Source organism: Odontomachus brunneus, unplaced genomic scaffold, assembly GCF_010583005.1.
Source record: "Odontomachus brunneus isolate Ranch 3 - 2012 unplaced genomic scaffold, Obru_v1 Obru_scaffold_104, whole genome shotgun sequence".
Classification (NCBI taxonomy): domain Eukaryota; kingdom Metazoa; phylum Arthropoda; class Insecta; order Hymenoptera; family Formicidae; genus Odontomachus; species Odontomachus brunneus.
Genome location: NW_022639554.1, coordinates 400,531 through 428,328, shown reverse-complemented (window position 1 = coordinate 428,328; position 27,798 = coordinate 400,531). Strand labels below are relative to the sequence as shown.

The 27,798-nt window shown below is 38.8% G+C and overlaps 1 protein-coding gene and 1 long non-coding RNA gene across 3 annotated transcripts; one reads left to right on the top strand and one right to left on the bottom strand.

The window, feature by feature from the left end:
* Positions 1–1,466: 1,466 nt before the first annotated feature.
* Positions 1,467–9,504, bottom strand: LOC116849048. Its single transcript, XR_004379064.1, has 4 exons — positions 9,365–9,504; positions 4,460–7,969; positions 2,420–2,625; positions 1,467–2,209 (listed from the first exon to the last, which is right to left on the bottom strand). It is a non-coding gene; the product is annotated as an uncharacterized LOC116849048 (long non-coding RNA).
* On the top strand, positions 7,305–26,116 carry LOC116849047 (protein charybde-like). 2 transcript variants are annotated; one of them, XR_004379063.1, is made up of 5 exons: positions 7,305–7,446; positions 9,442–9,625; positions 10,148–10,303; positions 10,744–13,096; positions 26,088–26,110. XR_004379063.1 is itself a non-coding variant. In XM_032825778.1 (4 exons), the coding sequence occupies exons 1-4, from the start codon at positions 7,398–7,400 to the stop codon at positions 10,832–10,834; spliced, it is 480 nt and encodes a 159-aa protein (XP_032681669.1). In that variant the 5' UTR covers positions 7,305–7,397; the 3' UTR covers positions 10,835–26,116. The 2 variants fall into 2 exon arrangements, 1 of the variants encoding a protein (XP_032681669.1); XM_032825778.1 differs by having other exon boundaries at positions 10,744–26,116.
* The last annotated feature ends 1,682 nt before the right edge of the window (positions 26,117–27,798 follow it).

The following is a 27,798-nucleotide window of genomic DNA, read 5'->3' as shown; positions in this document are numbered from 1 at the left end:
TCGATTTTTCTAGATCCACGCGCAACGACGATTATGTTGCACGCTCACTCGCCGGCACGTTATGTAACGTTGCCGTGCGTGTGTGTATCGCGTTTCTATTAATGTTACTAATCGCCGGCTGTATTAATCACGATATCATATTTATCGACTACCGTTCCTCGCCGATGCGGACCGCCTACCGCCGCCACTGCCCCCGATCTTTATCCGCTCCTCCTCGAGCGTGAAGCAACGTCGAGCGCCGAATTATTTTTCCGAATTCGTTTCTTTCCCCTCTCCCTCTACGCGGGACGTCCGTGCACGAGGGGTGCCTTTTAAGAAGGCGCGCGTGTATTCGCCCTGAGGCGAGGGGTGAAACTTCCGCTTCTACCCTCCTCTGTGTTACACGTCGCAGATTTAGGCGATAAATCCTGATCCGATGTACCGGATTTCTGTCACGCGCGTTACGAGACTGCATATCTCGGCAACACGTGCCGGCGATTCGAAGCGGCACGCTCTACGCTCGCTTCCTAATGATCGGCGACGATAAGATGTCAACAAACTCGCATTATCTCCACGTAGCGAGTAACGTCGCGCGCGAAAGGTGCCTCTGCATAATGGATCGGTACATAATAAAGATTATATTCCGCCTCATATACGGGCACGCGGGGGGAATTTTATAGGAGAAGTTACTGTAGAACACCTAGTAGTCGAGGAAAGATCCGTCTACAATGGGACTGGCAGTAGGCAGTAGAACGTAAGCAGTAGGCAAACTATTGACGAACCGTAGTCGATTATTCTTGTAGTGATCGACCGCGGTTGGTCAATTTGCTTACTGCTTACGTTTCACTGCCTACTGCCAATCCCATTGTAGATGGATCTGAATAGATCGACATTCTGCAGTAATTCACCTCTATCCTTTCATTTCATTTGTGCCACTTATATGTTTTAGGAATTGCAGCGTGCTACTGAAACACTTGCTACGTTTCTAGCGGAATTTACTACGTTTCTTAGCGAGATGGACCTCTCACTGACAGTCTATATCTAAAAGCACAGTGAAATTGGGAGAAAAGAATTTAAATGGAAAGCAACTGTAATATCCTCTCCGCGTGTATAGCCTACATCGAGTCTCTCTCGCGCTTTACTTTACTTTCCGCAATTTCTCGAGTAATCCCACGGGATTAATGCGCTCTGTATGCATGCGCTCGCTCGCCCAAAGCTCACCCCGTATAATTGTTATACAGCGAGGCAACGCTGATCGCATGCGAAATGATAAGAAGCCGAGGCTTCACGGTGCATTTTGACGATTACCCCGGGCTCGTCGCTTTTTGCCAGTCGAACCGGTTTTTAATAAAATTCAGCTCTTCGATTATGTCGTCGCTCGCACGATGCAATCCGAGGGCGCATCGTCCGCTGGCTCTGAGAAGGGGAAGAGAAGGAAAGAGGGAGCGCGCAGAGAGAGAGAGAGAGAGAGAGAGAGAGAGAGAGAGAGAAAGAGAGAGAGAGAGGTGGAGAAAGAGAGAGAAGGAGAAACGGACAGAGAAAAGCAGCACGAAAAAGAGAAGCGGAGAAACGAGCGAGACAACACGAATGTCATGTTATTCGCGATCACATACTCGCCTCCACGTAAGCGAAACAAAGAGATCGATCGTCCGAGTTGCGCGTGGAGCGACGACCATAGCTGAGGCTTCTCTCTCTTTCTCTCTCCCTTTCTCTGTTTCTATCTTGTGATTTGCGAAAACGCGATTCGCGCGACTCGATCCCTCTCGCGACACGCGAAATTAATGTGTTTTGATTGACGCGTGCGAGCAAGCCGCTAACGCAGAGGTTGATGTTGCGATGATGCGAGGGCAGAGCGTTTATCGGACGCTTGTTTGTACGAGAACGATCTGCGAGCGTGGCCGTAGATAAAACGGTGTTTCCGATAGAGATATTATTCTCCGAGTCCGCGGAAAGACGTGTTGTTCCATCCGGCCTTCGTTCACGCGTTCGCCGCCCGGGGCCGGGATTTATGGATTCCTCGTTGCGCGAATCTCCTTCGTGGACACCGCCGCGGATTCACGTGCACGCAGAGAGCACGAAGAGCACGAAGGCTCTTCTCGGTGGATCCTCGCGGATTAATTGCGGACCTCCACCTGCGCGCGGTTATCCATTCCCGGCGCTTAATGCGATCGTGGGATTCTCTCTTATTTCGCCACCGCCGCCGACACTCTCCGCGGCTGCTCTCCTCCACCTGCAATTCAGATAACGATATTTAAACGTACGATAAGAGAGCGTGTGAGAGCAACGCATACACGTGATAATCGCGGTTTACAGATCCTCGACGCGATATGGTTTGCTGGATTTATAGATCGTGGACGCGGCGAGAGCATTTCGTTCGAGGGACTCTTGGATCTTTATGGATCGCTGCACGCGCAGATCTTTTGAATTTGTAGACCGTTACTTTCACAGATTCCCAGATGCACCGATCCCCGTTGTTGCGGACTCCTAGCACGGATCTGGTGTTCTCTGTGGGTCGTTGGGTCCCCACATCACCTCGAATCCGCAGACCCCCGGATCAGTCCAGGTCTGCGTGTCACGTACGTCAGGTACATTACTGCGGAAGCATCCTCGCGAATCCTTTATCCTTTTCTCTTCACACTCGTAGACCTGAAATTCGCATAAGCGCGCAGAATTTAACGATGTAACGGATACATCTCGCATTTACATTTTAAATGACTTTGCAAATTAGCCGCGACTCTTTTTTTAAAGTGAAACAAACCAGGGGAATATGGAACATAAAAAAATGAGGAGCAGAAGAAAAAGACACGTTATGCCCCCGTTACTTATTTTCTTTTCTCGTTGCATCTTTTATCTCTCCATACGTTCCTCCGCGGTGTACATTTATCATGCACGCGGTGAATATTTGCGAAGCGAGCGCGGAGCTCTCGCCGTCGTGCATCGAAACACGTACGTTGGACAAATCCGCTAATTATCCGAAAGCACGACCCCCCCCCCCTTCGTATTAAAACTAACGGCACGTATAAACGGGCGGGAGCGTAATCTCGCGACTACCATTACATAAATCCTCCTCTCGCGCGACCTAACGTCTCCTCGTCTCGCGCGGATTATACCGATAAAAATATCGCTACTTCATGCGCGGGCTATTTATCAACAACGGAAAAATCATTGCTGTCGATGTGAGGGCGAACGACATCTGTTTCGTAACAGGTATGACGGAGTGACTTATTATAGGTGGAGAAACGGAGCGGTGTGTAGAAATAGATTTTAGACAAACGGCGTGTGTCAGATTGGATATTACACGTCTGCGGAGCGATGAAAAGTAGCCGCGAGACTTTTTGCATTTCACGACCGGTCGCGTCATCGTGCCACCGACTATATGTGCACCGCCGACGTATTATTAAGTAGTACAAGCTGCACATTTCACGCAGACATAAATTATCGAGAATTAAACTTAAAATCATTACTCTTACGCGTGTTCTTGGAAAAGAAGGGAATGATTTCTAAAGTCTTCTAGCAAGAATTGCACTCAGCTCGAATAAATCAATAGCCTTTAAGCCTGCTAGACCCTTGATTTGATCTGAAATTGAATATCAATAGAACCAAAAGGTATTGAATATCAATAGAACCAAAATTAATTTTTACATCCAGCTTTCGTGTCCTTTTGTTTCTGGAAATTGGAACTGCGGATAACGATTGTACGATAATTTTTATCGGCACCGCGGATACTTAGAGTAACATGAAATTATTGCGTATCAAACGTATACAAAGTAAATTTCTTTTTAAAATTATTACTTTCATGTTTTTGGACAAAAAGGGAATAATTTTTAATGTCTTTCAACAGGATTTACATTCAGTTCAGATAAATCAAGAGCTTTTAAGAATTTGTTGAACTCTTAAAGGCTTTTGATATGGAATTGATTGAATATCAGTAGAACCAAAAGGACATTAATTTTTGCATCCAGCTTTCGTTTCTCTTTGTTTCTGGAAATTGCAGCCGCAGCTAACGATTTATACGATAATTTTTACCAGCATTGTGAATAATTAAAGTAACATGAAATTATTACGTATCAATATATATCTAATAAATTTTTTTTCAAAATGCAAAATAATTCCTTTTTAAAATCATTACTTTAATGTATGTTCTTAGAAAAAAAGGGAATAATTTTTAATGTTTTCGAATAGAATTTACATCTATTTTAGATAAATCAAGAGTCTTGACAAGTCTATTAAACTCTTAAGTCTTTGACTTGATCTGAAATTGATTAATTCTTGTATCCAGCTTTGGTTTCCCTTTGTTTCTAGAAATTGGTGCCGCGGCCAACGATTTTGTACGATAATTTCTACCGACGTTGTAGACAATTGGAATAACATGGAATTATTGCGTATCAACGTCCACAAAGTAACTCCTTCTTACAAAGCTTCTCGACAACGTGATCGAGCGTGTTGTGTGTCCACACATGCGGGCGCGAGAGATGATTACCTAAACGAGTTATTTATAGCACATCTGTGTCCTTTCTGTGGGTATACACATGGAATCATAAGCGTCGCCGGCAAATCCTACTCGTCGAGGACTCCCTTGTACTCTCGACGTGTCCCTACTCTCACAGGAGGAGCAGCAGCAACAGCAGTGGCAAGCAGGGCGACTTGAAGATGCGCTCCGAGACCGACCGACCGACCGACCGGCCAGCCGGCCGGGCCGCAAAATCCGGGTCCTCTTTCTGCAGTTAAGAGATACGTGCCAAGGTTTAAAGTGTCTTTTGTACGGTCGATAGAGGAGAAGTCGGCTCGATCGCGGCTCGCGCGTGCACGTACGCGTTGCCGAGAGCTTTCTAACGAACTGACACCGAGACCTTACACGTTTTACGCAACACGCTCGGTCCTTTTAATCGGCTTCTACGTGCGAGATTTTACGGTTGCTTTTCGAGCGCTCGTCGCCGTTACGTTATGTCTCTCCCGTGTGTGTACATTGGAGTGTTCATAAATGCTTTTACTGTTCCCCAGATCGAGAGTTATTAAACATTTTCGACCAGCAGACGCGTTCGTTTCTAGATACGCGTCCGTCGCGACTGTTGATTAATCGGGAAAGCGGCAACGACGTTTCAAAGCGGCAGCTGATACTATAAGTTTGACGTTTCGTTGGAGTCAGTAAAGAGGTTTCGCTCATGTGTTGCAAATAGCCGACAGATAGTGATACGATTCAATGAACCCAGATAGATTTTCATAATTATCACGACGTGCCAGACGTGCAAGACACAAAACTACGATGAGGTCAAAATGATGAGATAATGACTAAAAAAAACTTGTCAATCACGATTCGATCCCCATTTTCCCTTCGTTATTTTGACTTTGGGCCAAAATCATCGTGATTTTCCGTCCTACACGAGATGAGACGCGATCGATGATGGAAACTTTACAATTCTTTTAATTACATTCATGAAATATATTCTATCGAAGCGATTGTTAAGTTTACATCATACAACAATTTTTTGTATTGGAAACAAATTTACTAAAAGTTGCACTCAGATCTTTATATTACACTTAACATGATGTTTGCGACAAATTTTGATAATTTTTTTCTGTATTTCTATTTCGTCATTTCATGCGATAGATATGAACGCAATCTGATCAATCATGAGAAATTCAACGTTGCTGGATTTCGTGATTTAATATACTCAACCTGTCGTCTCGCAAGGGTAGAGTCTGAGAGACCCCACATATTCCATTTCGTTCTCTTTAAATTTTTATAATATCTTAAGCATTCTTTTAGCTTATTAAATTCCATAAAATCATGAGAAATTTATATAGGGTTTGAGAAATTATAAAAATAACAACTGAAAAAAGAAAAAAATCCATTAGCTTCCGCCTTTCTAATGACGAGTTAAATTTGCTGTAAAGTTTACGTGTATCAGTCTATTGATATATGGACACGATAGTTAAAAGAGACTAAGGACTTGTGTGTTCTTGACGCGTATTCATAAATATATGCCAAGTACATCTTTCTGATTTTTAAGATGTTTTTCTACGAGACGCTCATATATAAAGAAAACGAAATTTGGCATAAAAAGAGCATACTTGGAGTTCGAACACGCGTCAAGAATACGGCCCCAGGTAGCACTCTAATAATAAAACAGACAAAGAAAAAGAGTGAGAACATCGTGGCCGCTTTTTCGACTAATCAACAGTAATAATAAACGTGGGCGTCTAGAAACACATGAATAATGAAACTCGTCGAAAATGTTTAGTAACTCTCGAACCGAGAAGGAATACAAAAAGGCACTTATGAACTCGGCTATACGTGGAGCGGATATTCTGACGAAAATATCTCCGTGATTTTCGTCACGCGTCGTCTTTTTATCGTAAAACTCTAGGCTACACACAGCCAGGGTCAGCTGATCGCACGACTCCCGGCAAAATATAGGGAACGCGCTGTTCTGAATTTTTGGGGCAGGCTGAGGGCGAAAGAGAGAGAGGGAGACAAAGTCACAAAGGAAGTGAGCCCGCGGTTCGCCTCTTTCACGGCATGATATTCAGATTTACCCGAGTTACTTATTTGCTGAAAATCGCTACCGACGGCGGAGGGGCCCGATGACGATCCCACTTGTGACCGACATAATACGCGCGTCTCTCGTGCCGCGTTAAAAGCCACGATAAAAGACTGTGCGCGACGTAACGCACGTAGTCATCGGGAGATGAGAAGAGAAAGAGGCGGCGGCGGCGGCGGCGGCGGCTGCAGAGGACGAGGGGGAGGAGGAGGAGAAGAAACAAAACGAGCGTCGTGGGTGAAAAAAAACCGGTGTGCCGCCGGCAACAGCGATAGATCCCCTCCGGAGGATCGCCTCGCACGCTCGCTTGTATATCGGCGAGCCGAACGCAGCCGAAGGCCGGCGCGACCGCGGCCGGAAACGACCGAAGCGCGGACACAGTGTCGAACCTCACGTAGGCGGTGTTGCTAGGCGGTCGTGCGGTGGTGGTGCGGGCCGACGGGGGTGCCGGGCTCACGCGACGGGGGTCGTATGTATATAAGTCGCGTCAGCGGCCGGCCGCCGATCAGTCGAGCGAGTGGCGTTCGCGTGTTTGCGTCGGTCGAGCCTGTCATTCTGTACACAGCTGAAAAGGTGAAAGTCTGACGGAACGGTCGCTCGAGAGCACGTAGCCGTTGTCGTTCGTGGTAGTCGTTGCGTCTCGTATCACTCACAGCCGGGGATCGTTTCCGACGCCGCGAGCAGTATATCTCGTTTCCCCGTTTCACGTCCGTTGTCGTCATCTTCTTCGAGATCTTTCGCGCTGTTGTTTCGCGGAGCAGCAGCAGCAGCAAACGACGACGACGACGACGACGACGACGACGACGACGACGACGACGACGATCATCACCAGGACCGTGCCAGTGTGCGTCCATCGCCGGGCGTCCTCACGAAATCATGGAGGTCCTGCCGTGTCCTGTCAATGTGGATTTCAGCAACACTAGGGGTAAGCGTTTAACGTTCTTTCTTTCTTCCTCTTTCTCTCTCTTTCTCTCTCTTTCTCTCTCTGTCTGTCTTGCTGTCTCTGTCCCGGCACCGGCTCGCCTTCGATTGTTCGCTCTCGCCCGTCAAGCGTTTCGGTCCTGCTCACCCACCAGCGATCGAGCGAGCCAGCCCGTTGTTCTCAGCTGACAACGCCGGCTGGAGTCAGCTGATTTTTGCTCGCAACGCGACGTCCCGTCCGTGTGCGAGCCTGCAAAATGTCATCTGGTCATTTCTTATGGGGCCGAAAGAGGGACGATTTTGTGTGGCACACACATTGTCGCGGCGATTTACTGGCGAAACGCAAAATACAGTTGCGTCAGCGTCGCTCTCGCGATCGTACGAGGTGGAAGAGGCACGGGAGGGGATGCCCTTCGCTGTCATTTTTCTTTCCCGTGTTCTACGATTGCTCGCGACGCGCTTGATTCTCGCCGAATTGCCCTTGTCATGTTTGTAAATGCAGGCTCCCTCAAAACTCGTTCTCAGTCCTGCAATGAACAAGCGCCTGATTAGTAAATGTGCGCGGAAGCGGATTGACCGTACCTCCGAGTGGGACACAAGGTGGACTTCGAGGCTCAACGACGCGGAGAATGACGGGATTTGGCGTTTCTCGCGAGATTTTAGCGTTAGAAAGCAGTATCGTAAACAGGAGCCTCGCGGCATTCTGATGCCAAGATCGCGGATTATTTCCAGAAACATTTACTCGCGCCGGGGACGATCGATGTTTTCTCGTTGACGAATACCGTGCGACGAGAAGCGCTTTTCAAATTTTCGAGATGCGAGTCTTTGACGACAAAGATAAAGAAAAATCGAGGTCAAACGAGTTCATACGTTTCCGGCGACCTCACCTGGTCTCCGCCGGTTACTAGGAACAATGGATGAAGCAAGTTCGAGAATGATGACTAAGTAACACGACGGAAAATCAAATGCATTAACTCAGATATCCCTTTGATGGTCGCGAATTAATTGATGTCAGATCGAAAAGTGGAAACGTCCATTGTGAGCACTGAGCAGTCGGGGAGTATATATGTGTGTATGTGTGTGTGTGTTGCGTCAGCGTCTTTTTTTCTGACGATACTTCTTTGTTACGTTACACTTACAAGGCGTTCAGTTTAATGGTGGATAAAATGATGAGCTCAGCGCTCGATTTATCGGGGCTCACAGCTGCGATAAAATTAACACAAATTCGAAATTGAGTGATACTTAGAGCTTGACTGGAGTCGAATGCTCCGACGGTGCGTCGAGATGAGATTGAAATGGAGATGATGTTCGATTCTCAAGCGGAACTCGAAATAGATAAAATTAATCGTCGCGTGACAAAACATGTTTTCCATCTCGCTGAAACTCTTGATTACTCTCGTGTTCCCAAGATATTCGTTGATAAATGTTGTTCTAAGATTACGTCAGATTCACACTTCATACACTTGTGTACCTTGCGAGATACTACACACGAGAGTGTTCCAGACCCGTCGGCGCGTACACGTCTCGATTATCGCGAAATCGATGTCTCCTCGCCGGAAATTTGACTCGGAAAAAAATTTCAATCGATATCATTGGAAAGCAAATTCAATTTTTATAATAAATAACACGTATCAAGGTGTCAATTAATAATAATTAGTGCTACAACAACAGTGCTCTGATTACATTAGATACTAATTAATAATAATTAAACCAATTAATAAAATCATAATTAAACTAATTAATAAAACAATAATAAATAATAATTAAGACAAAATAATTTACAAATTTAAAACGACTGTTTAATTAATTCGATCACTTGGCGGCATTTTAATTGGCAGAATAATCGCCAAAGTGACTAAAGTCGTCTAAGACGAAAGAAAAAAAAGAAAAACTATCGACTCGCAACTTTCTCCTCAACTTACCGCTTTAATGACAGCGTTCGTTTGCCCGACGGGCGGTCGTGAGCACGCGCTTAATTCCATTTAATTAATTTTTACAGCTGAAAGCGCGACGGACGAGTTGGACGGTGCTTGCCAGGCGCTGGCCAAGAGGCTGGAAGTTGAGCTTAGGAGGGCTAAGCACGCTCAGCTGGCTTGCGGCGAGGTCCTACTGCCGGCTGACTTGCTGCCCAAGATAGCCAAAGACGTACTTAATATGGCAGAGAACGAGCCTTGTGGCCTCCGGTGAGTAGAACTTTCCATTATTCCCTCGTATACGGAGTGCTGGTAGCTGCTCGGCTCTCGTCGGGGAGTCTACAAAGTTTAAACAATTTCAGAACAATTCGCCAGAGTCAAAACGAATATTATTTCGCGCAACAAGTGTCCATTTGGAGACAGCGAAGCTTCTCTTCTGAGTTGTTTTTTTAGCTAATAACGATCGTGGATGATAATGTCGAGTTGGTAAATTAATTCGAGAAATGTTCCTTCACTGAGACCTCCAAGCATGATCTACAATGCGTTCTTTGCTTCCCGTCTCTTTCTCGTTATCTCTTCTCGCCTCAAAGCCTTAAGTCTTAACTCAGGAAAAGGCAGAACAAGTGACAGAAAGCAAAGAACACATTGTAGATTAAGTTTTAAGATTCTCTGTGAGAATAAAATGCATGTTCATGGTTTAAATATTGTTCCAAATTATACTCTGAAGTTCTACTCGTTGCTTAACGAGAAATTAACGTGTGTATATGTGTGTGTGTGACTTGTTTGTTACAGAGGCTGCACGCTGTTCATCAGTTTCGAGACGGACAGCGTGTGTCGCAAGCTCTCGAAAATACAGTGCGATCCCAGCGCTGTGTCGACCTTCGAGCTTTATCTCACGCTGAAGCAGGACCACACGTCTTGGCATATCCTGCTACCTCAGTTCTTAAAGTAAGCATATGCCGCATGAAATCTCGCGGCTAAGACTTTTCGTACTTCGCGTCGCTCTCGATGTTGATTCAGTTTAATTCGCCTGGAAACTACCGTTCTGTGCGGAACTGTTATCTGGAGAGATAAAGCATTCCATATATATATTCCGTGTGTTATTCTACACCATCCCAGACTGTTCTAACGATATCACGATACTGTTGCACAATCAGCTGTCGCTATTTCGAGTCATTGCGGAGCGAAATGAAATGCCATCACAAAGTATTATTATTACGATATCGCCTACCTCATGTCCAGATCGTATGATTAGATTCCACCTCAATGACTATATCCTCTATCTTATCGTTTGTTCCCACGAATATCGCGCGTTGCAATATGATGATCTCTTCTGATAATAATCCAAGCATCGGAAGACTTAATTGTTCGATTCGTGCCTCTTGCAGAAATCTCACGCGCGGTGGCACTATCATGATCAGCAGGGACTTCACTCTGCAGAAGAAGAAGCTCTACAGGTCCTACCAGCAGGCCCATTGAGAGGTCTCTGTGTCGCCGGATGCAGAGCCGGATGATTTTGTAAGTTCATGAGCTCCCGTTGCGCCGACGAGCGTAAACGGCCATTTTTTGTCAGTCTGTCGCCCTGTGTGAGAGCATGTCAACCGGACGATGCCGGGAGACCAGGAAGAGGAATCTAGACAGCGGAAGCGGCGACGCGAATCCTCCAGGCGTCTGAACACCGTCGCCATGTTGATGCGGTATGTTGCGTTTAACCCTTTAATCGCGCGAGCCCTATGAACGCGAGCGGCATTCCGGCGGAATGCGCGGCAGCAATTGTGGATTTTTGCGTTTAGAATTTAATTCGACGAACAAGGCAACTAGGAGTGTGCAGAAGCGCCGACTCCTCGTCGGAGCGCGGTCGCAGTTTAGACGCGGCCGTTCTCTCTTGGAGCAACGGAAGGAAACTTCGATTTTACGTAGGGCAATCGAGATCTAATAATAATAGTATAGAGACTCAAGCGCTCGGGTGTATCCACGGATCTAGTTGTTTGAAGAAGTCGAGGAAGCGCGAAGAAAGTGAGCATCCTCAGGTCTGAGAATCTGCAGGATCTTCAACGTTTCGGAGAGCTCGAATATTCGTCGGGAGCGTAGCGAGTAGTAGAACGTCGAGACGTTCCGAATTCGGAGCCCAAATCTCTAGGGTCAGCACGATCTTTCAGTTCGGGCGACGAGTCGAGCAACTAGATTCGGGGGATACGAGAGCTCTTGAGAGCTTTTGCGAGAGTTTTACATTCGCGAGGTCGAGAGACTGTTGAATTTAAGGTAACTAACAACTTTGAGATGTGAGGATTCGCGAAGCTGAAGTTTTCGCGACCGGCACGGTAGTAACGGTAAGTCCAGCTCGTCCTTGGCGTTGAGGGGCGAATCGATTGAAGGGTTAACGACAACACGACCGCGATATAACGACTCTTTGGTTTTGTTCTGCTGTCACTTTTGCAATATTATATTCGGGGAGAGGCCTATGCGTTCGATAATTGTGATAGCGCGAGACAAGTTCTGGCAGTAGCAGATCTATCGCGAGGAGAGGCTCGCGCCTTCGTTTTTTCGAAGAAGATATGTGATTATAAGACTTTTAACAAATTTCACGTGATACGTAGCGTATATGATTAGTTTTAGAGCGCGCGTTTTACTGATTAATCGTAGTCAGGTAGCTATAGTCGCGTCGGATGTTTAGTGACGATCTTTTGAGGACGCGCGCGCCGCTCTCGGCACGAGAGCTCGCGCGCGTCGTCTGCTTTTTCATTGAATGTGGATGATCATATTTGGAACCAATGTGGCAACGTATTTTTCACTAATGACCCTTTACAGAAATTCCGCGAGATAGCCTGGAAAAATGAACACGAGGTATGATTGTTGTCGCTTCATTGTGGTCGAATCATTTGGATAATTAGGAATTGAACACACAGAGCTTGAACAACAACTCACATCTTTGCGTTCTGAGAGATGCTTCTTCTCTCAGAGAATCTTCTCCACTTCGGGAATCGTGGAAGACACTTTCCTCGAGAAAGTGGTTTTTGAACTTTCAATTTTTCAGCAAGAGAATCTATTCCCTTTAAGTAACGGAAAAGATTCTGACGGTGTGCTCGCGATGTGCATTTTTCCGGGGTGTCTTGCACGTCGGTTTGGTAGATGATGAAGTCCAGTCCATCCCGTCATTCCATCTCACGATCTTCCCCCTCGTTGTTCTCTGCCTTTGTGGCACAGTCGCCATGAAAAATCTCATATTAAATTATAATAATATCTATTCTCTCGTGGTATCGGACACACGAATACGTTAACGCTCGCGACAATTGTCTCGAACAGTTCGTTTAAGCCGTCGTATCTCGCTGCGACAAAGGCAGCGCACTTTCAGTTTTCAATTCTGCAGGCCGGTTCAATTCTTTTGCCTGGACCAAGTCCCGAAACCCCGTCGTTACAGTATCCTGTCGCGTTTTAGAATTTCGCTTCACCGCGATCCCGCGCGAATACGAATTATTTCGGTCAGATTGACCGAAATAATTATTCGTATTCGATGGGTTTCTGTGATGTTCAACACGCATGACACACAGACTTTCCGTTCGTGATATCAGCAGAGATTAAGACCTCCGAACGGAACCGCGACGAAGAGATTGGCGGAGAGCAAAGTGGTACAACTTCGATCGCCTCGGGACGCGTCTCAACTCGCTAGTAAGCGAACAAAAAACAAGTCGTTATCGCGTAACATATATATATATATATATATATATATATATATATATATATGTACGTATAAAAAAAGATAATCATAGAAAGCCGTATGCAAAAGAATGACGTATGCATTATGTATGTTCGCTAGATTAGATAAGTAAACTATAAGTCCTCTCCCAATGCATAATTAGTCCGTCTCTCGAAATTGTACCGCTTTGAGCTTCACTTTGTAGTGTTTCCAGCACACTTTTGCAAATTACCGGCGACGAGTTCGGCTCGGGCTGGTCGTTCGGCAAAACTCTGGAAAGGACAAAACGTAGTCGGGTTAAAAAGAAAGCTTGATGTTCAACCGTTATTATCGTCTTGGCTGCAGTCTATATGTATCGTTTATTATTATTATTATTATTAATATTATTATATTATCATCATGATTATTACTATTATACGTTTGACTATCGTACGTATTGTTGCTTTTCCATGCGTTCCGGTCGATATCCGTTCGCGTTCGCGTTTTTCACTTCTTTATCCAGGCGCGATCCTTCTTTTCGCTTTGCTTCTTTCTTTTTTCTGCGCCTTTGAATTAGTAGTTCGCTTCTGTCATCGGTCGCTTTTCGCAACGCGATCAGAGACCCGCTGACGGTATTGTGATATTAAAAGTTACGAAGTGATTATGAGAAAAAGAAGTGAGTGTGATTGCCGTTGGAACTTAGATTAAGGACGCTCGTTTCTTGCTTTTCTTCGGGCGGGTCAGCAGTGAGGGAGAGAGATGTCGCACGGAATTATACGGGGATACACGTCCGTTTTGCCGTTTTGGCGTTCGGCACGAAAGTGCCAAATCGCAGTCGGAAATCTCCTCGCGGTTTGCTCGCAAGAAACGCGGTGATCCTTTAATCGGGCGAATTGAATGTTTTGTCGGAAGGGGTGAGATTCTCTCTTTCTTTCTCTCTCGCGCCCGAAGCATAGATGAAATTTGCGATTGAAGCGCATTGATTTCGTTTTTCAATAAAGTTTCATGATACAGAATCGCCTCTTTCTCGAGATGAGAGGTGAATAACTGATACTTTTTTCTCTTTTTTTTTACGGCGGAATTGGCTGCTTGCGGTGGAAAATTTTTATGTATTTTTATACGTTTGCACGCGCGATTATATGTTGTATATATTATATAGTATAAATTATGCGCGCGCGATCTCCCTACTGACAAAATTCAATGTTGTGTGTGTATATGTGTGTGTATATGTGTGTGTATATATATATACATATACATACATTTATGTACGTAAATATATAATTTGATACGAAGAAACAGGGACTTTCTCTCGTTTTGACAAAAAATTTCGCCGGCTCGATACATATTTAATTAATTATTTTCTCGCGGAACAAAGGATCTGAGTTAAAGATAGCATTTACAGTATGAGAGTTCTTATTACTTTGCGTAATCTCATCACGTCAGAATCTGTAAAACAAGGGATTTTCTTAAGTTCTCGGAATGATTGGAAAGTAAGGATCGCAAGACTATTTGGTAGAAATTCGAAGACTACTATACTAAGAAAGGAACACTTGAAAATAATTTTTTGTATGGAATATAAAGTTTATTCGTAGAAATAAACTTTATTCCATAGAAATAAACTTTATTGCACAGAAATAAACTTCATAACCCAAAAATAAATTTTCAAGTATCTTTACCCAGTGTAGGAGAAAAAAAATCACGTGAATTGACATCTCATTTCGTTAGAAAAAAGTTCAATTTGGAGAGAAACTCCACCAAGGGAGGAACCCCGATCCTCACCTTGATGATTTCGTGACGAAGGAAAGATTCAAGCGAGGCGTCGCCATTTTTCCTTTCTCTTTTCTTTTTGAAATGAGAGGCGATGGAACTACGACGACGAGTTCAACTCGTCCTCGCCTCTTAACAAACTAAATGATGGTATCGAACCGGTTAATGGTTTAAGGGGGAAGAGACAGAATCCCGTCCAGAAAACTTTCCCACCATCCTCCTCCGAGTCGTGCATCCACCATGCATCCCTCTGCTTTGATGGTAAAAAAAAAGAAAGAAAAGAAGGAGAAGAAAAGAGAAGTAACCAAAGGGTCACGTGAGAATGAGAGACAGCCACGTGTAAAGTTAAACGCGCGGTGTAAATTGTGGGCTATCGCATTTTGCACGAAGGTGTAAGACTGATTTGCTGATGTAACGAGCGAATGGACGAACAAACGGCATAAAAGTGTTGCCCGTTTCAAGTTAGCCGGCACTTCGCGATATCAGATGAGAGTCATTGCTCCGAAAAAATTGACACTAAACTGAAAAAGAAATACTTGATAATCTATTTGGGACACAATTTATTTCTGTGAAATAAAATTTACTTCTGCGAAATAAACTTTTATCTCACAACAAAATTTTCAAGCATTTCTTTTTCAGTATACACTAAAAAGAAAATGCTCTGAAACGTATTTGTGGGATAACAGTTTCTTCCACGGAAATAAACTTTCCTTTACAGAACTTTATTTCGTAAAAATAAACTTTATATCCCGCAAATAAATTTTCAAGTATTTCTTTTTCAGAGTGTACACTTGGGAAAAAATGGGAAATTTGTTTGTGGGATATTTTTATCTTAAATTTTTTCATGGAAAAATAACTAAATAATAACTAAATAATAACTTTGGTTCATAGAAATAAATTATATTTCGTAAAAATAAACTATATTCCACAAAGAAATATTCAGATATTTTTCTCCTCAGTGTATATATGTCACGAGAAAAATCACGGGTTGTTTGTGTGTAATCGTAATGGAAAACGAAGGGAGATCACTCTTTGCTTTCGACGCGTCGATTATCATCATCATCGACGCCTGATTTTTAATTGTCGATCTGAAAAGACCGCGGCTTTCTCTTCGGGCAATGATATTTGTAAGGGCGATTAGCGAAACCGAGAGTTTAAACAAATTTAAACTTTTGCAGAAATAAAATATATATGAACCTAATTACTTGGCTTTTCATTTCGGCTGAACAGTTCTAAAGATGAAAACACTTCTGTAGAGAAAATAAAATTTTCCATATTTTTGCTAATACTTCTAAAAGCATAGAAGATATTGAAGAAATGCCTGTTTACCATAAACAACGCTACATTTTAGAATTTTCTTCTACTTCTTAAAGAGCAAAATTCAACTGGATTAGTAAATTTATCAAGATGTATTGATAAATAGCCGCTTTTATACCATGCATATTTAAATAAACTTTGGAATCTTAGAGAAAAAAACTGATTAAGTATCAAGAGTTGTAATTTTATGATATTATTATGCGAATGTAAATTAACATAAAGATCTTGTGAAAAATTTTTTATTTTATTATTACAGAACAATAAAAATTTTATTACAGAACAATAAAAATTTTCGAAAGTAAGGGTGTAAAGGAATTGAAAAATTTTTTTTTAATTGTTAGTCATATTAAAGATAATTGTATATCACAAAATTTGATATTTAATATTTTTTCAATATCTCATATTTTCAAAGATATTTGCAAAAATATAGAAAGTTAAATTTTCTTTGAAAAGATATTTTAACCCTTAGAACTATTTTTCAATCAAAATGAAAAATATCTAACAAGGAAATCTTGTCTATCGGCCTTTTAGAGGGTGAAATGCCTTTAAACAAAAATCGATATTTTTCTTTCGGAGCGTGGATCGTCAAAGTTATAAGAGATAAGAAAAATTTTCTTAATAAAAATTTAATGGTACGTAAAGTATTTTACAATTTGAGCGTTTTAGTTTTTTAAAAGTGTTAAAATTTTAAATATACTCCTATCACTTACCAATTTTTTTTATAATCTAAGAATTTTTTTCTTAAAAAAAGTATATTAAAAAATAAAAGGATATTTTATGCTAAATCCAAATATATATATTGGTGCCATTTTCCGACATATGAATTTTTCGAAAAATAAGTGGGAACATCTTTAATATATCCGCAATGCTATATATATCCAATCCATTTGATACATATACGTAACACGGTCTCTTCGAATTTCCTCATAGTGAGAAACGATACTGATGTGCAGAATATATAATCATAAAACATTTCAATATATAACAATAAGAAGAATAATAATACTAATTATTTTGTACACGACAGTACTCATATATTCACACTGTGTCTTTATAAAAAAATATATATACACTTTCTCCGAAAGTGAAATTTTATTTATGAAAAGTTTCTGAGTCTATTTGTAGGATGTAACGTTAACTATTACGACGGAAGCGATACACGGAATTGCAAGATCGCTTATGTTTATTAACGCGACGTTTTCGCTTGACTTTTATATATATATATATATATTGGCTGCGCTTCAATATTCATTGTAAATATTAAAAATTTATAAAAAAACACATACGCATATATACATGCATATACACAAATAATTTGAACTATTTTCAACGTTGGCAGTAGTTTTGGAACACAGCCATTGTGTGATACGTATATTACTGTTGCATTTATATATCGGTTACAATGTAACTCGAGAATAGTGCATTTTAACTATTTGCGATATTAGTGCGAATATTAAATGAGGATAATACGGATAGAGAATACTGATGCGAGGATAATACTGACAGTGTTAACGCATGCGCCGAATATTTTTTCAGGACTTAATATATATTTTATTTAATACAACGTACGCGGCGAATTTACCTTTCATGTCAGACCAACTCTTTTATCTTAAATTATTAAATTAATCCTTATACTTCATCTCCTATTTCAATTATGAACTATATACTTTTCTTTATTCTTATATAATAACAATAATGTTTTAATACTTTTTCAAAATCATTGTTAACATCATATAAGAATAAAGAAAACTATACAGTGTATGATTGAAATAGGAAATAGTGTATTAGGATCAATTTGCATAATTCAAAATAAAAGAATTTGTCTGACGTGGAAAGTAAATTCGCCGCGTACGTTACAAGTCTGGAAAAAATATTCAGCGTTAATATTGCATTAATACTGTAAGAGAGTATTATTCTCCCATAGTTTACTATTCGCACTAATAATCGCGACTGGATTTCATTGCCATATTTTCCCTCATTTTATTGGAGCACATCATAGGATCATTATTTATTTAATTCATAGTACACTGAAAATAAAATATATATACAAATATATATTCAATAATATAAATAGCTTTTCAAGATTGAGATAAATAATCTTTGATAAAAAATAATTATATGAAAGAAAGAATGAAAAAAGAATGTAAATGAAAAGATTTTGTAATATAGGATTTTATTTGGATTCATACACACACACACACACACACACACACACACGTGGGAAAAGATAAAAATAGATTATACACATATGTTCATACGCATGGTTTCGATGTTTCTTTTTATTTCCATTTAATCATTTGTGATTTTCTTCTTCTAATTCAAATTTGTTCTCATACATTTGTTGTAATTTGGTTTCTATTTTTCCTTTTACTTCCATTTCATCATTTGTAGTGGGAGTTTCAGGCAAATTTAAAGATGTAAATACTGCTATACTGCGTATAGCAGCATTACTACGTTCAGCGGATTGAACATTTTATCTTAAAAGTTATAAACATTGTATGTACATACATTATAATATTTATAGTTCATACATATTGAACATATGATGATCATGAAAGAAATGTTAAATATAAAGTGATTTCTTATATTAAGCGTATGTAATTATCAAGAGACATTGTAATGTCTCGCGCCAAGTGCACGCGCAAAGCGCGTAGCAATATCGCTACAAATATCGCATGTTGCTTTATTAGATTTCTTTTTGGAACAAAAGTTTATAGGTGTTTCAAATTCTGATGGTTTTTCTTCTATATAACCGCTTTTATACCATACATATTTGATTAAATTTCTAAACTTTGATGGCGAAAATTGATAGTGTGTTAAAGATTGCAATTTTAAAATAGTAATCGCGAGCATAAAGTTCTATTTCCAAATCTAAAAACAATACCGTATCCGAGAAATGTTTTATAAAGTTTTTCTATAAACGGAAATCATACGGGAGCGGTGCACTTGGACACGGTGCATTTGGACACAGCCAATCACAGCACCGTGTGATTAGAGACATTTGTAGGGTCCCTTGGAATAGCGACTTGTGATTGGACTGTGTCCAGTTGCCCCGTGTCCAACTGATATACACCCAAATCATACACATCTAACGGTCTGACACATTATTTCGTTCGTTTTCCGTATCTTCTTCTTCTTCATTTATTATTACTTCCGCTTCCGGTATGTCGAATGAATTTTGGGAATCAAGAATCTTCTTCTTCTATTTCATATTTGTTCTCGTACATTTGTTGTAGCATAGTTTCTATTTTTCCTTTTACTTCCATTTCATTATTTGTAATGAGAGAAATTCTTCTTTTGCTATTTCATATTTGTTCTCATATATTTGTTTTAGGTTGGTTTCTATTTTTCCTTTTATCTCTATTTCATCATTTGTAATGGGAGTAGAAATATATTTTAATTTTGGATTTAATTACTGAAAGTTTACAGGCTCGAGATTACGAATAAGAATATTGATTTCATTAAAGCGGTTCCATGTATACTTATGATGATCATAAAAGAAATATTGGTCCTAAAAAATCTATAAATGCGATTTCGTGTTTTAGCGGATCTACTATCAAATTGCATACAAAATGTAAGGGAGGAATGCTAGTCTTGTATCATAATGACGAAAGATTGTCCAATTTCCCTCAGGCGCATGGACGTGCGTTTTTATGAGTTGTTACAATATAATCGCGACACGAAACGGTGACTAACTGCGCTTGTTGAATACAAAATGATTTCTTACACCAAACACATGTAATTACAGCACTATCGCCGCAAATATCGCATGTTGCTTTATTAGATTTTTTTTAAAACAAATATTTATAGCTGTTACAAATTCTGATGTTTTTCTACTATATAACCACTTTTATACCATGCATATTTCATTAAGTTTCTAAACTTTGATGATAAAAACTGATAGTGCGTTAAATATTGCAATTTTAAAATAGTATCGCAATTTTAAAATAGTATCGCAAGCATAAAGTCGAATAAATTTTGGAAATCAAAAGACTCTTCTATTTTATATTTGTTCTCATTACATTGTTCTCGTTTCATTTGTTGTAGCATAGTTTCTATTTTTCCTTTTACGTCCATTTTATCATTTGTATACGAAATCGCATTTACAGATTTTTTAGGGCCAACTTTTTTTTATGATCATCATACGTATACATGGAACCGCTTTAATGAAATCAATATTCTTATCCGTAATCTCGAACCTGTGAACTTTCAGTAATTAAATTCAAAATTAAAATATTTCATATTTGTTCTCATACATTTGTTGTAATATAGTTTCTATTTTTCCTTTTACTTCCATTTTATCATTTGTAATGAGAGACACTCTTCTTCTTCTATTTCATATTTGTTCTCATACATTTGTTGTAATATGGTTTCTATTTTACCTTTTATCTCCATTTCAAAATTTGTAATTGGAGTTTCAGGAAAATTTAAAGATGTAAATACTGCGTATAGCAGCATTATTATGTTCAGCGGATTGAACATTTTACCTTAAAAGTTATAAACATTGTATATACATACATGTTTTTGAAATATAATTAATCATAATTCAAAGAATAATATTGCTTTATTATTAAATGCAATATATTTATGAAATTTTGTACTGACTTCGTGAAATCGTGTTTCAGTAGATAACAACTATCCAATAGAATAACATTATGTAATATATGGGCAAAATCTTTTGATATCTGTATTACACGACTTTTTCACTAAGAAAGAAATCCACACAAATATCCGCCTCCGATTTTCATAAATTTGTAATGTAGTTCTTTAGATCAAAATAACATGATATGTATTTTTTTATATGTGTCCTTTCGTAAGTTTAGGGGGTGAAATATCCCTTTGAAAAAAATCAGTTTTTTCATTCAAATATAATAAAAACTATAAGAGATAGAAAAAAATATTTTCAATAAATACAGCACGCATTTGTTACAATTTCATAATTGTTACAATCATATAATTCATTATGTGAATATTAAATATTTTTATTGTTTTCCTTGTCTTCCTTATTGATAAATAATGATCCTGATTGATAATTGAGTAAAGTTGTTTTTTGTCTTTCCTTATTGATGATAGAGAAAAATAAAAACTTAATTATAAAATTTTCATATTTTTTACTCTATCCTTCGCATAAATATTTATAATTATAAATTTTTTTTTCTCTTTATATTTATTCGTTATTTCTCCATATGTTCTTCATTTTCACAAGCTCTTTCTTGCCTCTCATGCACCATTTGTATTAATATTCCTCTATCAACATCTCTGGATCGATTAATGTCAGTACCTCTGTTGAGGACTTGTCCTTCACTAGAAGTTGTGGGCTGATTGTATTCTGTTGTAACTGGCAGATTTCCATGAGCTTTTCCTTGCCTCTCACGAAGTATTTCTATTATTCTTCCTCTATCAATATATTTGGACTGATTATTATCAGAATATCTCTGATCAAGGAAAGATCATACAACAGCGACAAGAATGTTTTCTTGCATTTATCACATATTGGAGAAGGAAACTATGTATAACAAAGTTTAAATCCGACAATAACGAAAAACAATAATAAGAAATATAATTACTTAATGTTATTTATATAAATAATAAAGTATCTTTGGCAGATGAACATCACACTTCGCACAAGGCATGTCTATTTTAAACACACAATTTTAAAATTATCAATAGATAGACTGCATAGATAGACTACAATACATTACATGTATTATCGCCAATATACACAGAAATATGTGTCATTTCGTTCGCGCAATTTAAAAAAATTCGTTTTCATATCTTCATACAATGACTTTATTACATATTGAAGTGATACATAAACATTTCGCCGACTATACGTGATAAAAACTTTCGTCATTTAATTCAGAAATTAGTTTGTCTCTATCGTCATTTCCTGTAAGGAAAAATATAAGTAGAATACGTGCTGCGTACGAACGGGTATGGATAGCACATGCGTATATAAGAGTTTATAATTTTTCTTTGAAAATGATATATCATAAAATAACTTTATCATATATAGTGAATATTGAATTCATATTGAAATAGTTTAATTTCGTTATTAACAAATTTTACAATTTGAAAAATAAGAAATAGGGAAATATTGAAAAAAAAAAATGTTTTATTAACTAAACTTGCGAAAGGGCACATATAAAAAAATACTTATTTGTTATTTTGATCTAAAGAACAACATTTTACAAATTAATGAAAGTCGGAAGTGGACACTTGTGTGGGTTTCCTTGTAAAATGATACAAAAGAGCAAGAAATGTTTCTTTACAATGTTGTAAAGCAAAAATAATGGTTAAATAAACAAATTTATGTATGTACAGTCACAAATAATACATCGTGAAACGATGGAACATATTGAATTACTCACGCTCACTCTTATACTATTACTTATATATAACATATACTCCTTTCATTATGTTTATTCACGATTTGCGTCAGGTTCACAAACGTGACCGACAACATATTTTCCTGCACTTCAAACATATTTAAAATTTAACTAGCTTGTTATGAAGCTTTTATTAGACTTTTGATTAAACTGATGATTTAATCATAGATCTATGATTATACAGAATGGAAATAAGATAAGGCGGAAATAAAGACGATGGCGGATCATCATATAAGGCTTCACAATTGATGATGTGTGTATATGAATAATTATGTTGAATATTTGCAATTAAAAGTAACATCATACTATAATTATGTGACGCATGATTTCGTATGCGTCGTTTTCAGTATATGCCATGTGTGGATACAGTAGAAACTTCGCGTTAATAAACATGAGCGATCTTGCAACTCCTTGTATCGCTTCTATCGTAGTAGTTAAACGTCACAACTTACAAAAATAGACTCACAAACTTTTCGTAACTAAAGTTTCACTTTCAGAGAACGTATATATATATTTTTCGTAAAGACAAATTGTGAGAATATATGACTACTGCTGTGTATAAAATAATTAGTATTATCATTGTTGTTATCGTTATGTTGAAACATTTATTTTGATTAAGTATACAGTATAACGTTGCGGATATATAAAAGTATTCCCATTTATTTTTCGAAAAGTCCATATGTCGGAGAAACCATTATATACATATAATTGGATTTGGCATAAAATATTCCTTCATTTGGAACAGAATTCTTAGATTATAAAAAAATTGGTAAGTGATGGGGATGTTTAAAATTTTAACATTAAAAAAAACATTAAAAGATTGATTAGGCACATACAAAAAAATACGTGTCTCTTATTTTGGTCTACATTACAACATCAAGCTTATCCAAAAAAAAAGGAACCGCCTCATGTTTCCTTATAAGTGATTATAGGTTCATATATAATAAACGTACTGCAAAAAATTTTTCGGTTTTGCGAATTTCCCTTGTTGGTCCATCCTGTACGTTAACGGTGTGATCAGCAATTATTTGTTAATAACAAACGCTACAAACGACGTCGCAAGTCGGAATTATTGTCGCGATTGCAGAGCGACGAGAAGCAATACTCGCGGCCTCGTTTCACTGTTATATTAATTAATGGGAGAGCGTGTGTGAGTGGGTGAGTTGCGAATGCGCATATAATACGTTTTACACAAAAGATTAATCCTGAACAGTATAAAACATCCTTCTTTTTACATGGAGAATTATGAATGCGAATGATGCCCGCGTATACATGTATGTGTTACATTATCAAACAAAAAAAATATATATGTAAAACATAATTTATATTACATCGCAAATATCGTATATATACATATAACGATACATTTTATAATAAAATTCGAGATTTATCACGCGAAACAGCTCGCATAATTGTAATGCGTGACGAGGAGTCGAGTGGAGTCTCGAGGAAACTGTTTAGAGAACCGCACGGTTATTTTACTTCTATTTAATTTTATAATCATAGAGTATACGTATATGTATGGAAACGGTCTCGTGCGAAATTTAAAAAAACTGGGAGCCCGTCAGACGTTGTTTATACTGTCGAGGGTTAAAAGATGCACGGAACAATGTATGTGTTTTCTAAAATAATATATCGTGATAAAACAATAATGTCGTGTGTGGTAAATAGCGATGATTATCCTCGTTAATCGCGTTTTTACAGTGCGTGGGTGTTTTATTGGAGACGTTGCAAGAATTTATCTCGTTTTTTCTATAGAACTACGATCTTATTGTGTAAAAACCGCTTCGTGACGATCCGTGAGCCGCAATGCGCCGAATTCGCAATGATAGTTATTGTCCGTGAAAAAGAAAGAACAAAAAGAAGCATTTGAAGAAATAGAATCACGTTTACTCGATCTCGTCTGTACACACATCGACGAGCCATCAAATGTTATCCCGCGTTACGTGGCACGTGTGAAAAATCACAGAGAAAATTCCGTCGCGAATTGCGGACCGTCCGAAGCGGATTCTCAAGAAAAGAGTACAAGTTTTTCCCTAAAGCGAGGAATATAAAGAAACGAAAAGAAATAAAAAAAAAAAAAAAACATTACGAAACAAATATACACAATTGTATGTAAAATTAGAGTAAAACATCTGACGACGTTATCGAGGTGTATATCCCTCGGTAGTCCCGCAAAGGGCCGAGAATCATAGAGAAAAAAAAAATTGTGTGCGAAGATCCATACGATGTATTAACGATATATCATTCAATTCAGTTACCGATCAGTTGCGCCGGCGAACACGTTCCGTTGCTCTCTCTCCTTCTCTCTCGTTTACGTAACAGTTTGCGGCACAGCCGATCCGCGCCGATCGGCTGCTTGTGTCTACCATTGTTTATCGTTTGTAGCGATTGTTCGCTGTTGACAAGAAACACGACGCGAGCCTTGGCAGGATCGACCCGCGAAGCGACGTTGCGTCACGCGCGGCCGCGCCGTTGTTGCAAATTACGTTTTACATACCGCGGGACGCACTCACGTTGCTCCCATTTTTGCGAAGCGATTGTTTCTTGACGAGCCGTCAGAGGAAGAACTTCCTGATCTCATGAGCGGGCGAAGGCTTTCCGCGCTGTAAACCGCGAAGGGCGAGAGTTGTCCTGGCGAACGCCTCTTTTTGCGCGACGCTTTGGCACTGCAACGACGATCACAGTTAAAGTCGTTAACTCTGCGAACAGTATGAAAAATATTTAAGGTAAAATTATCAATATGCCTGGATACTAACACCAATACTTAACTCTGGACATTCTTATTGTCTTTATGAAGACGAATATTTGAGCTTTTAATTTGGGATATACATACAAACATATATTGAATATATTGTATATTCTATGTATATTTGCGTGTTCTATGTGTATATGTGGAAGTTGAAATATTCGTACCTAGAAACCAAAACAACAAGTATGTCTAGAGTTAAGTGCCAGTGTTATCAGCGTACGGGAATTCGTACTTTCACCTCGTATAAATATATGAGGGTTTTTGTGTCAACACTTGCATGTTTATGTCTGAGGGACACTTGAAGTTCGCGAATTGTAAGGATCAGTTTGAGATGATCGATCGAGGATCTGTCGGTGGTCGGGAACGGAATTGATGGTAATTTCCCGCCTAACTTCTGTCAACATCTTCGAGGCGGACGGGCTCGTTTTTCATACTGTTCGGAGTTAAACGAACAGGCGAAGTCGAGGGTCGATAAAGTGTGCTCTTCGCGGCGAAAGGGTGGAGAGATGAGGATAATGGTTTCTCGTATCGTGGAGATAGAGAGGAAGGGAAGGAAGCAGAGAGCGAGAGACAGATATTCGTAATGTTGCACAGCAACGATTTGCGCGACGCTCGCTGTGCTTTGGATATTTTTGTACCTTGCGCGATATGAAAGTCCGATTACGTAGTTTTCCGCGATAGTTTTGCCGCGGACTAACGCCGCGGCTTTTCGATACGTTAGTGATCCTTTGCGAACGTATTCTCGTATTAAGAAACTACTATGTGATGTTATTTCTAATTTGTAATATCTGCGACAATTTATCTGCGTAAGAGAAATGCAATTAATAAAAAGAGATATATATGTATATATATATCAAAGAGGATGCAGTTGTCTATTTTCTATCACTCTCAATATTTCCTTCATCCCCTTGCCCGATTCAGCAAATTTTTATTGAAAGTAAGATTAGTGTGTATGTCTTTTTATTATCTTTTTATTGAATGTAAGATTAGTGTATAAGTGCGACATTGAGATAAGTTATTTTTCACGAAACGAAACGTTGTTTTCCTCGATAATTCTAAGTGTGATAACAACGATTAAAGCGGGACGCTTTTCATTTTGTAAGATGTAATTATACGGTAAGTAAACGAAGAAAATATTGTAAGAAAAAGGGCAACAAAATTTTTGTAATTTTGAACTATACGGAATTATGACCGAAATTACTATATAAATATAATTACTATATACATATTATATATTGTTTAAAATGGTCATGCATGTTTGACGTTTTGCTACAAAAATTATTGCAATTAAATATTTTTTATATCGTAAAATTTATAGATCAGCTTTATGAAAAACATTGTCAAAAAGAATGATCGAAATGAATATATATATTTATTTAAAAATGTCAATGTTGTTGACAAATGTTTGACTCATCATTACAAAATTATTGTAATTATCTGAATATTTTTTTATATCGTATATCAGGTGGATCAAATTTATAGTTTTACAAAAAAAAAACATTATAAAAGAAAATTATTGAAATTAATATATATATATTCATTTACAAATGTCATACATGTTTGACTTATCACTACCAAATTACCACAATTTGAATACTTTTTTATATCGTGTATCACAAGTAAATTATAAAATTTATAATCCTGTTTTAGGAAAAACATTGTAAAAAGAAAAGGTCAAAATTAATATATATATTTTTTTTTGTTTAAAAATGTGATATATATACACGTTTAATCTTTCACTATAAAATTATTGCAATTTGAATATTTTTTATATTGTGTATTAGATGGATTGTCAACTTTCTAGTCCAGCTTTACAAAAAACATTGTAAGAAGAAATATAATTTTAATGTAATATTTACTACTATATTTTCTCCATGTAAGATAAGGCAGATAAGTAAGTGTGAAGTAAGATTTGAGGTAAGTATGGATAAGTGAGAGAAAGGAAGCGAGGATGAAATTATATTTTGGGACACACGTGTTTTTTAGCGATTTTTGAAAAACACGATTGAGATAAAGAGAGATGAAGATTATTTCGTTCAGTTTGATGATAATAACGAGCGCGCGTGCAATGCAGATAAAGAAATTAAATACTCCAGTAACAACGGGGGACCGAAAACAAGAAATATTTGCGAAGGAATCGTAAATTTCGATGTAGCTGAAACAATCGTCTGTGTACTCGTTCGCGCATATTAAAAAAAGAAAACTGTCAAAGTCAGCGAAACAATCATACAGCCGGTGGACAGATAATTGATGCTAAATTCGCCGTGTGGTTTATTATTGAAAAATAATTGCGAGGCAAATGGTATGCGCAAACAGCGGCATAAATATGCCAGCGCGCGGCGACAAAGGAGCCGTTATCGCACGCGAAAGATATGTTTTCGACGCGGCGATTTGCGTGAGTAGTTTCGCGATAAAATGCAGCACACATGTAAAATTTGCTGCCGGTCGCGAGCACGGGATAAGTATAAATCGCCGATGAATAAATGATTGTCGACGGGCGTTTCTTTCTCTCTCTCTCTCTCTCTCTCTCTCTCTCTCTCTCTCT